Source organism: Aulonocara stuartgranti, assembly GCF_965226115.1.
Source record: "Aulonocara stuartgranti genome assembly, chromosome: 7".
Lineage (NCBI taxonomy): Eukaryota > Metazoa > Chordata > Actinopteri > Cichliformes > Cichlidae > Aulonocara > Aulonocara stuartgranti.
Window position 1 is genome coordinate 37,371,520 of NC_138945.1, and position 12,391 is coordinate 37,383,910.

Here is a 12,391-nt window from a genome sequence, read left to right on the forward strand (position 1 = left end):
AGCATTTAATGTGAGCCATTGCAAATATTTTAGCCTATGAAAAGAAGCTGACTTCATTTCAGTGCCAGCTGTTTTGGACAAAATGATGAACTGCATTTCAGGATAACGTAAGGAGGACAATATTTTGGATGTTGTTACTATGACCTGAAGCTTACTCAGCTTGAATTCTTTGAACATGTCTGGATTTTTTTTAAGTGCTTCTCTGAACTGGAAGTATTTCCTCCCTTGGTCTGAAAAAGACAATAACATAATTTTCTCTTCACTTCTTGTGAATCCATTATCATCCCTTGGTAACCACCCCTCGAACACTGCCTTTCCTATCACTGAGTTAGAGCAGAGCTATCATGGAAACTGAGCAAATCTTTTGCTTTTGGGCCGTTTTCATTTTCAGCATCTACAGACAGTCTAGAACACTTGGGGTTGTATGGTGCCCCCGTCAGTTCTGGATATACAGCCTTGGTGGTACCAAAGAAAAACAAGTAACATTGCATTCACAGAATTTTGGTATCAAACCGTACCGTAAGTATTGGTTCTGGCGACATCCCTCTCATCTACTAACTGGAACAACAGTAGTTCTATCCCTGGCTCCTTTAGTCTGTATGTCAAAGTATTGTTGGGCAAGACACTGAACCATGAGCTGCATCCACTGAAGTGTGTGTGTGACTCAATGTTAGGCAAAGAAACAAAAGCGCTTGCTAGAATGTGTGTGTGACTGGGTGAATGAGTCTTGTAGTAAGAAAGCTCAGTGTGAGTAGAAAAGCACTTCCTAAGCACAGTCCATTTACCACTTTACTTCTTGTGCTGCCATTTTTCCAACCCTCCTGGAGGAGACTAGATCAACTCAAAGAGAGTAAAAGTTTGTTTGGATTTCACCACTAACTAACGTAGAGGTCATCCAAATGACTCCGGCTGTGGTGAAGGACTATGGATAATTAATGGACACCTACCTCTGCACCACTTACTCAATACTTTTTCTAACAGCTGTGCTTCTAACATCAAACACAGATACAAAATATTGTTTTTTTATGAGCTGCTTTTTTGTGTTTGTTCTTTGTTACTGTTTTTGGAGGGTTATTTCTTTTTTTTTTTTTTGTATTTTTTCATGCCGATAAAAACCCCCCAAAAAAACAGCCATTTCCCCAAATTTGGGATAAACAAAGTACATTTTATTCACAAAATCATTAAGGCAAAGAAAAAAGAAAAAAACCCAACACTGAGGTGCAAGCATTATTCCGAAAATGTGCCTGTGGGGTTTTGTTTTGTTTTTTAACACTGATTTTGAACATGACTTCATTTGCTTTTAACCTAATTCAGAAGAAACCCCCTGGCCTAACACTGAAAACTCCAGAATGGCTCATTCGTAGCGAGAACATGATCCGACCTCAATCTGACCCAGTTTCATATAAACTTCTTCCTGTAAACAGGAATGCTTTGTACGCTTTGCATGCTGGGATGCATCACAGCACACAAACTGTAACAGAACACTCACTAAGACAAACAACAAATGCTGCCCATAGCCCAGCGTAATTCGTCCTGTATTTAGTTTTGTTTCTTCACTCTTCTCACAGGGTTTGTAGTGCACAAACTCAGACTTATTCGGACCAAAGTAAAGTCAATTCACACAACTATGAACAAACACCGGTCATTTTAGGTTTTTGCGCTAATCTGTTTTGTGTTCACAGTGAATCTCTGAACTTGTGATGACAACTGAGTCAAAGAAAAACCCTTCCAAGCCATTAAAGCAGAGCACTGCCACCCATGCTACCCTTATCAGAGCACAGTCCAGAGAACCCAGATGCAAAGCTGCAGTCATATGTTTGTACTTTGAAGTTCAACAACTGCAAGAGAGCCCTTTAAAGACCTGCTGACTTTGGAAACAACAGCAGCTTCCTCCTGTGATATTTTTGTTTCTTTTCTTCAACCCTCGGTGGGTTTTATTGCCAGTGGGCTGCATTATCAAACCCCACCTCCCTCCTTCCCTCCCCACAGGGCCCCAGGGGTGTTCGAAGCGAGCGCCACCTCCTTTTGTAGTTACCTTGTTTGATCTGGGCCTGTAGCGCCGGGTTGGAGGGCTGAGGGGGGGCGGCAGGCGTCCGGCGAGGAGTCTCCGGGGTTCCTCCTGGTCTGGGAGGCCTGGAGGAGGATCACAAAGAGAGGGCATGAAATATTAAAGCAGCAGGGAGCAGAGAGATGGGCCAATGCACAGACAGAGAGACACACAGAGACACACTCACACACACACACCACTAAAATTCAAAGAAACACACAGAAACACATGCATTCATAAAAACCAGGAGTTCACATACGCAAGATTCTTATTTCTTTTTCCTGAAACCAGCTGAGTGTGTGTGTGTGTGTGTGTGTGTGTGTGTGTGTGTGTGTGTGTGTGTGTGTGTGTGTGTGTGTGTGTTTGTGTTTTTCAGGCTCCAGCCTATTGAATTTTGGTTGGAGGACACAGTCCTCTGTGAACAGACTGGAGGCGTCTAACTTTCAGAGGCACACAAATACTTCCAATACAACAATCCACTGGGTGATCAATTGCAGTTGTCGGGGAACAAAAACACATCCAGAAAGCTCCATTTTAAAAAAGAAAGAAAAAAAAACGACAAAAAAGACAAAATTCTTTAAAGAGGCAGGACGGTGGTCACAGCTCATAAAGACGAGATCAAATAATTACTTTTTGTCCTTCTGCAAATATCCTGGACTGCACTCAGAGTTCCTATGTTAGAAAGCTCTTCACACATGCACTAAAGCCAGATGTGCTTGTGACAAAATATTATAGAAGACTAAAACAAAATCAGTGATTAACGTAGCATTTTCCCCCACTGGCATACAGAAAAGTTACCTTTATCCACAAAAATAGAAATCCATATAAAATCTATTTTTAAATAAAATTCATAATTAAATGAACAATATAAAAGAACAATTTACCGTAATGTCACCAGAAGCAGCTAAAAAGATTGGATCAGTTTAATGTGCAGAAAAGCAAACAGGTGGTTTACTGGTGTTTTAACTTCAACCAAGCTGCTTTACCTGGGAAAATGACTGATAGAAATGCCAAACAGCCCCTTTTTTCGGCCTTTGGAGGTCGCCACAGTGGCTCATCTGCCTACATCTTAGCCTTCCCAGTGTCCTACTCTGTCACACAAACCCTCTGCATGTCTTCTTTCACTACATACATACGTCTTCCTGTTTTCCTCCTGCCTGGTTCTTCATCTTCATCATTGTTTGCCCAAAATATCCACTCCTGTGCACATGTCCAAATAATCTCAGCCTTGCCTCTCTTTCTCCCGACCGTTCAACCTGAGCTGTCCCTCTAACATACTCCTTTCTAACTTTGCCCATTCTGGTCACGCCTAGTAAAAATGTGGCCATCCCCAACTCTTGGTTATTTAAAATTGCAGCAGGACCACAATATTTTAGTAAACAGAAAAGAAAAATTAAAAACTAGACATGATACATATGAGAATAATCTAAAACTGAAACAAAACCAAATAAAAACAATACTGGCAGCGGTCAGTGGTACCCATCAGCCTCCTACTAGATACACCTATGGTATCAGTTTCAAAATCCCACATCGCCTTGTTCTCAAGTTATTGCATTCACAAGATTTTAAGAAAACTTGACCTCTGAACTCTTTCCTTGAGGTCGAGGCCAATGAGATTCAAACTTGTCCAAGATTTTTAGTAGATACACCTATTCACAAACTTGGATGTCCACATCGCCCGTCCACACAGGAGGATGATGACAATACCCTATTAGTCTTTTACAGCTGGTTACAAAACAAACTATGTACAATAATTCTGAAGTGAGAAATGTACAAAGTCTTTAACCTGCCAGCTTCCTACAACCATATCTGTAAAACGTCCAAATGTACCAATTCATCCCTGTGCAGTTGACAAACAAAATCCAAAGGGTCCAATCAGGTCCACTGGATCACTCTGCAAAGTGTGAAACTATAGAGGTCATTAATTCTGAATTCACAATGCTGATGCTTCAAAATGGCACCATGGCTAGGATCCACCTTTTATACAGTTTATGTCCAAAAGGTAAAGCTCATGTTTTCCAAAAGGAGCTTGTCAGAATCCACCCAAAGTGAAGACAAAGACATGAAAGGTTTGGACAAGAGAAATAGTTTTGAGGAAGAAAGAGCTAAAGACTCCTACAAAAAGGCAATATGATCATAGACGTTGACTTAGAAAAATCACTTAAATGAGGTGTGGTTGAGGCTAATTCAGTCCCGTCTCAGGCAGCCAAGCTGAAGGCCTAAGCAAAGGCAGGTGAAGGAACTGCTGTTGAAACTCTTAAAGAGTTCAGGAATACTTCTTTTCAAACTCCAGCACACAGAGAGGAAGCTTTTCCACTATCATAAATGTAAGATGAGGAACATGAAAAAGCCAAAAACCAAAACAACTTCAAATATTCACAACTGCTGTTCTGCAGTTTCGAGGCGAAGACGGCCAGAGAGAAGATCCTTGTTTGAGCTTCATAAAGAAGTCTTCAGCTTCTGTTTGTAGCTGCACAATCACCTCCTCTGATCTGGACACTCCACAGAAGCACAGTTACGGGTTTATGTGAAAGTAATAAACTTCTCTGGAAAGTCAGCCTATGAGTGACGTCTTTTGTTCTTCTGCTTTTTACTTTTCATGCTGTGACTGTATCTACTCCACAAAGTTTGACTTCCTTTAATTTCTTACTCAGAAAGGTAATCTGATAATAGCGTGACATCAGCAATGCCACCAATGACAGGATGCAATGGTAGAAGGAGTCAAATAGAAAAACACTTGATTTGATTTTAACTTTGATATCCAGCCACCAGTTTTCTTCTGCTTTCTGGAATTTGGCAGCAGGCTAATTCAAGACGTCCTTCACCCCAGTAACATTCCCCAGTCCCTTCTTTGTGATCCCTACGTGTTTCCAGCCCAGATGAGATATAGAATATCTAGCATGTTCTTTTAAACCTCGAGACGGATGCACCCAGGAGGCAAAATTAGATGATTTGACCTGCTCCTTTGAATGTTAAGGAGATTCAAACTTATCATTGTATAAGTTGATGGGGCTTTAGCTCTGGCTGTAAGGACTTCAGATTTGATTGTGAGGGAAAAAGTCATCATGACTTTACAGTATTGTTGAGTTTACTCTATTTCAAGGATTTCAGAACTGACCCAGGACTGACACTGAGGACACCTTACAGCTGACTTTTATGTCACTTATATTAGACAAGACTAATGATGATGAGAATCCAAGCTGTACTTTCCACCCTAACCTAGGAGACATAAGGGGGTTTAAACCCTTTAGCCCTTGAAAACCTATTTAGGAGTAACCATTAAAGCTCTTTTCTGAACTGGTTTCTGTCATATTACAGGTATGCTCACTGAACAAAATGACTAAGTTTGCATCAGGGTGGCAATTACCCTTGGAAAAATTTTTTCATCAAACCACGTTTTTATTGACAGATCCTGAGGTGTCAAAACATGTCATTATGGGAACAGCGGATGTCCTCGAATGTCGTCTTTATGGGGGAAAGAGTTCAAAAATGACATCGAAAGTACTGAGAGGACGAAACTTTACAGGGACTAAAGTAAAGCTCTGTAATTTTTGGTTTTGGGTTCTAATAGAGGTTTGCCTGATCCACAGTTATAAAAAAATAAAAAAATAAAAAATATCCTTATTTATCTTATATTGGGCCCGTCAGCTAATATTTTGCCTGAAATGACTTGTTTTACTGCCCATACCTTTATGCAAACTTTACTTTAGGCAATGTTTGTGTTGTGAACCAAATCTATGATTTGTATTTTTTTCCCCTGTGTTCTGACAATACTTACAGCTCTTGCAACTCTTGAATCACTACCACCACACCCACCCAAACCCAGCATCACTTGTGTTTATTCCATTACAACAGCCTGGTTCTTCTTTTGTCTTGTTTTGGTATTTTTGTATTTATTTCCAGTTATGTATCCCAGCTCATGACAGCTCATTTCTGAATTCACAGTTTAAAAGAAAAAAAAGAACTTTGTCCTTGTTTAATTTGAATATTTATCATTGTAAAGCTGGACATATGGCAGGAAAAATATATTTTAACCACAAAAATAAGTCAATTATAGACTGAAAACTTATGAAGGCTGATCAAACACCTCACTACCCCTCGACCTGTGTTTTTATCATCTCTGACTCTTCGCTGCTCGCCCTCCCTGCAGAGTTATCCTTGAAGCAGGGTTGACGGGACGATGAAATGTTGTGTTGGTATTACAGCAGCAGGACCTCGACCTCTGTGTTAAATCTTTCACAGCACAATGAGAGCTCAGACAGACTAAACAATCAGCCACACACACACACACACACACACACACACACACACACACACACACACACACACGCACACGCACAGCCAGAGCTCAGCCGCTGGTGGTAGGATAGTATATGTCCTGCACTTTGAGTTCAGTTTCTGCTGCAGTTTCAGTTGTTCTATCGTTTTTTAAGCTGGAATCAGAATTGTGTGTTATCAGCCTGATAATTCTAGATAAAATGAACTTGGGTTCATAAACTGATATCAATTTAAAACAAATGTGGATACATTTTTGTGCACAATTCAGGGTGTTGAAACAGACTGATTTCCACAAATTGCTGTTTGTTTTTAGCTGATGAACAAAGTTTGAAATTTAAATCCTATAAAAGCCACATGAAGACGAAACAAGTTTGCTGCAGCTTTGTTTACTCAGCGTGGGCCAGAGCAGCTACAGAAGAACAAAGATCAAAAGTAAATATAGAAGTAGACAGTAATGTATAAAATGCGAAAGTTCGAAGGGAGTAAAAACAAAAACATTACATAAGTTTTTGTATTGTTACATATGTATTGTAATATTGTTATATTGTTAAGATAGCTTAACAATATAAATATATGAATTAATCACATTCCATTTAGTTTTAATATTGTTTTTGGTTCATTTAATGGCACATTATATATATATTTTTTTTTAAAGTTATGTAATTAACTACCAACATGCCACCTATCCAACCGTCTATTCATCCAACCACTTTGCCTCCATCCAGCTGTTAGTCCAACAAACCATTTAGCCATCTATCCACTCATCCAACATTTATCCACCAAACCATCCATGCATAATTTATTCAGGTATTTAGCTATCAATTATACCATCCACAGACTAAACCATCTATCCGTTCATGCACACATCCAACATTTCTTTATCCATCCAACATATATCCATGTCATTATCCATCTAATAGACATCGAATCTTCCCATCCATCCATGCCCAAAACATCTTTTATCCAACCATTTAGTCATCCAACTATATAATTAGCCCTTTAACTTTCTATCCATGCATCTGTGCATTTAACCATTTATCATTCATCCAATCATTGAACATCAATATTTCAAACCTTTTATCAATTCATGTATCAAGAAATGGCTAACATGAAAACATAAGTTGCAAAGCCACAGGAAGTAAATCCTGCCATTGTAGATTAGTTTGTACTGACCAGGTAAATCTACATCCAACATTTCGTCTTGATTCATATGCTCAATCGTCCAGGTAAGTAAATCTCCAAAAGTTGATTATGTTCATCTGGACGTAGCATTTTGTAGAAGAAACGTTTCGTCACTCATCCAAGTGACTTCTTCAGTCTCAGCTGACTGCAGGTTTCCCCAATCTTATAAACAGTACATTTGCATAATGACTGAAACCAGCCCACTGAAGGAACAATGGGCTGGGAGGAGAGTTCCTTAATCTTAATTAAGAAAATTCTCATGACCATTGATCAACAACCACTGACCAAAACCCACTGATCAAAGACCATGAGTACCATTCACAGAGAGTTGGGGAATGGCTGCAATCACAGCACTGCAAGATCATACATCCAACATTCTTACTTTTTTAACTTTAGTTTGGGCTCAACCAACTCTTCTGAATATAAGAGTTCTTAAAGAACAAATATAAAAATAAATCACTTTTAAGAGTTAGTCCATGTGTGTTTGTTACCTGGCCGGTGCTTTCTTCATGTGCTCTCCAACAAAGGTGGCGTTGGTCATGCCCATCAGAGTGTTGGCCAGTGAGATGACGGAGAGGAGGTGATGTGTGGTGACAGCCCTCGACACACCATATGTCCCCTTCCCGACTATGTCTGACAGAGATAGCTTCCGACCTGTCGCCAGGGAAAGCTGACGAAGCAAAGATTCCTGGAAAATGGAGTTATACAAAGAGAAGAGGTTCTTATTTTCAGGTGCCCTGTTATCAAACTATTGATTTAGCTTTTTAAATGCTCCATGCTCAACGATATGTCTTTCATGGAAAGACACCTGGAACCCAGGTGATAACAGACAGTTACCTTGAAGGTGGGCAACATAAGAGACATGTGGCCTCCTCTGGAGATCAAGCCGAAGGAGATGGGGCAGTGTGGTCTGAGCATGCCCAGTCGCTCCAGACAGATGGTGTCCAGCTGTTCGTTGAGACCCCAGGCGTGCAGGCAGGACATGAAGAGCTTGGCTGTGTCCATCGTCAGGTTATACTCCAGCAGACTCAGAGACTTGGACTTCTCCTCGCGCCTCCTCATCTCCTCCTCTTCATCCTCATCTTCATCTAATAGGTGCTCCTTAATGGTCTCTTTCATGGTCTCCTTCACCTGGTTTTAGGAGAAATTATTTACATGAAAAACAAAAATAATACAATAATAAAAGACCTTCATTAGTGGAATTTTTTTTTTTGGTGTTTATGGACCTGTTTGAAGATTTTATGAGCCAACAAGGACCCGCCCTTATCAGCCCCAGCTTGGCTCTTCTGTAGCGTCTCCGGGGACACCAGCATGGGGTTTGGTCTCTGAGCTTCCTCCGTCAGCAGCTGGATGATCACCGCCTCCACGTCGAAGAACAGCACATGCATGTCAGGGTCTGTCAGGTTGGTCTTCATCGCCTGGACCACCAAGGCATTGTGGGAATATTTTGGTAAGTTGCCCTGGTGGAAAGACAGAGTTCAGTTTCAAGAACAAAATCAATCACAGTGTGACACTTTTCACATTAAATATATAAATATATTTAAATGATCCATTGTCGATATAAATTTAATTAAGAAGTTCAAGAGCTCCTCATCAAAAGCTCATTATTTAAATCACACACACGCACACACACACACACACACACACACACACACACACACCTGTAATTGCCACTAATATTAACACTCGGCTCAATTTTAATTGTATTAGAAGAGACAGCATGTGCATGGAGCTGTTTGCTTCTCGTTTCCATGTTAATGAGCTGATGACTGCAATTAAACTGATCCTGTTAGACTTCGATTCCAAGGGAGGAGACAGGAGGAGGAGAAAGTGAGGGAGGAGGTGGTGATTAAGACAGGAATGAAGAGAGGAAATAAAGAGGAAAGAAAAGGCCAAAGCTGGATTTTTATCTGCATGTTTTTGGGGTTTTTTTTAACCTTTTGCCTTAAGATCACAGAGCTTTTTCGCCATCACCACAATGGTGTTTGAAAAAGAAACATGACAGGTCATCACATCCTGCCCTATCATTCTGTTTGACTCTAAAGGGGCCAAAATCTACAAAAACAAAGATTTTTCATTAAATAAGACAAACAATAGACTCCATAAACTTCTCAGGAAACTCACAGAAGGCTCATTTTCCCATAGATCAAGTGAAGCAACCCGGTTCTCATTCCCCAGGCTGCAGGTTTCAGGGACGAAAGCACCGACTTCACTTTTCAGACCCAGAGTTAAGCCCATTTCTTTTCACGTCTAAGCTCACGTCACATCATGTCTATCATTTACCTTTGTAACCATAGCATTGCATCAAATCTTTCTTTAAAGATACATAAAGAAAGAGAAAACATCTGATTCCTCACCGAATCTTCCTCCTGTTTACTTGCATTTAGAGTTAACACACTGTTATAATCATGTTGTGTTTAATTTTCTCTCCACATTTTAAAATAAACTACAGGAAAGTGACTTTAAACAGACACAGACTTCAAACTTTGCTTTTTCCTCTCGGCAATAAGCCTCGTTTTTCTTTCGAGATTTGCCATTTTTCTTGTGAATATGAAATTTTTCCATAGAAATTTGGCAGTGTCACTTTCGTAAGTATGGCACTTATTTCTTTCATAATTTGCCAATTTTGTCTCCGTTTTCCCTTTCCCCTCGACAATGTACCACTATCGTGTAAATTTGCTCATGTGTTTTACAAAAATTTGCCTTGGTTTTGTCTATTTGACATTTGTTCCCCAAGGGGTCTGATATTCTTTGCCTTCTTTTTCCGTAAAAACTTATCAGTTGTCGTTTTTTTCCTTTGTGAATTTAAAACTTAACTATTGAAAATTATGAGTTTCTACTTAAAAATGTGAAATTTAAATACATTGAAGTTGAAGTTGAGCATGAAGTTAAGCATTTGGTGCTGCAGGGGCCAATATTTTTAAAATTATGTTAAAAATCTTCAATATAAACATATTTACAGACTCATTTCTTCTAAACAGTTAAATCTCTGTGAGCTTACCAAGTTTAACATTTCGTAGCACAAGCTATGAATCAGCGCACAGAAGTGACGATGAACTGATTCTTTTATGTGATAACTTGTTTTGTATCTGGATCACTGAATACTGATTGACTTTGCGTGAAATTCTGGTATTATTTTCATATTTGTACCTTCACTGATCACTGGTCATTTTGTTGCACTTTTTTTTTTTTCTTTTGCCTGAAGCTCTTTGTATCGAGCTGGATGTGACTGTGTGGGCGAGAACAATAATTAGCGGTAAAGACACGTCCTGACTGACCGAGAGACACAATACACCTGCAGCTGGGACACGGACACGGACACGGACACACACACACACACACACACACCTTTGACAGGCTGGTCCTCCCTGAGGGCTGACGTGTTGTATGTCTTTGTGTGCGTTTGAAAAGTGGTGCTGACAACAGTGATGTGCTCATAAATTCAGTGTATTCTTCAAACATGTATAACTGATCAAATCTGGGCTCATTTTGATCTTTTTACTTGTCCGTTTATTTTTTTTCTTATCATTTACATTTACATGAAAGAAAAAAAAGAGAAAAAAAAGATGTGAAGTAGATAAATCTCAGCACTATTATCGGTCTATTAGACAGTTTCCTGGTACGCTGGTGCATGCACAGAAAAACATACATTTGAGGATGTTTATGAAGTATTTTATTCAAAGAATGGCTAGACTCCTGCTCGGATCATTTTAATTCTGGTTTCTGGCTTCAGACTAAGAAGTTAGTTCTTATTTTCATAGATGCCTTTGATTTTTCCTGATACTGGAGCCTCATCCCTGCGTCTGTGTGAGGGAGGCTCCATTTTGGTGGAGTAACACTGCCATCTAAAGGCAGTCTGCAGCACTATTTATCTCTACAGTGGAGTGCGGTCTGTAATATTTAAGTTTGAGAATGAAGAAACATTTATGAACACATAAAAATTCAGACATGAAGCAGCCCGGTGTGATGTGAGGAAACATGGCTTCAGAACTAGGTGAGAGAGTCAGAATTGAAATTGTTCTCCTGATCAAAGAGCAGCTTTCTTAGAGTCAAACACGACTCGACTACAAAACAGATCCAGCAGGAGGACATGGAGTTAAAAACACAGTGACAGGAGCGAGAGAGAAAGGCAAATCAGGCATGAGATCATTTAAGTAAATGAGGAGAGATACAGTTAGCTTGAATTTGTGCAGAAAACTAAAAGAGGAGACAGAAGAATGGGCAGGAGGATAATGCGTGGGAAGCACAAGGACAGAGAAGAAAACGAGGATGAAGAGGAGGTGAAGAATAAGGTGGAGAAGAAGTTGGTAGAGGAGGGGAAGGTGGCAGAGAATCAGGTGGAAAAGGACAAGAAGTTGAGGAGGAAAAGGAGAACAGGACAGTAGAGGGCAGAGGCAGAGAAGTAGAAAGTGGAAGAAAATGGAAGGAGGAGGATATGAAGGCAGCAGAGGAGAGGAAGGAAAAAGGAGGAGGACGTGAATAAGAAGAGGGTGGTCAAGGGAGACACGCAGAGGGAAGAAAGTTGAGAAGGAAAAGAAGAGGAAGGAGGAAGACGAGGCAATGAATGAGGTGCAGAAAAAGGTGGGAGAGAAGAAGAAGAAGAAGATTAGATGGGGGAGAAGAGGAGCAGATCAACGCTGTCATTAAATTCAGGTGCAGCAGGAGGGGGAGGAGTCACAGAGGATCTGAGGCACCTGACTCAGAGTTCCGGTTTCCCTGAGCTCAGGATTAACAAACTCAGAGTTCCAGTAAACTGACTTCCTGGATCCTGGCAAAGCTTCAGCCTCAGGTTTGAAGACCTAAAACATCATTCTTGCAAGCTCCAAAGTCTGGATACAGTCGTTTTTCCTCATGAACACAAACATTCACAGATCAGCACATTCA

At 40.2% G+C, this 12,391-nt stretch overlaps 1 protein-coding gene across 2 annotated transcripts in view; it reads right to left on the bottom strand.

Annotated features, from left to right (window-relative positions):
- Positions 1 to 12,391, bottom strand: part of wdr7 (WD repeat domain 7) — a 101,772-nt gene that overhangs the window by 68,298 nt on the left and 21,083 nt on the right. For both annotated transcript variants that reach the window (XM_082538291.1, XM_082538290.1), the window contains exons 16-19: positions 8,734 to 8,967; positions 8,345 to 8,638; positions 7,999 to 8,195; positions 2,036 to 2,133 (exon numbers count right to left, since the gene is read on the bottom strand). In XM_082538291.1, coding sequence (XP_082394417.1) covers positions 2,036 to 2,133; positions 7,999 to 8,195; positions 8,345 to 8,638; positions 8,734 to 8,967 — 823 coding nt within the window. The remainder of the gene's footprint in view (positions 1 to 2,035; positions 2,134 to 7,998; positions 8,196 to 8,344; positions 8,639 to 8,733; positions 8,968 to 12,391) is intronic.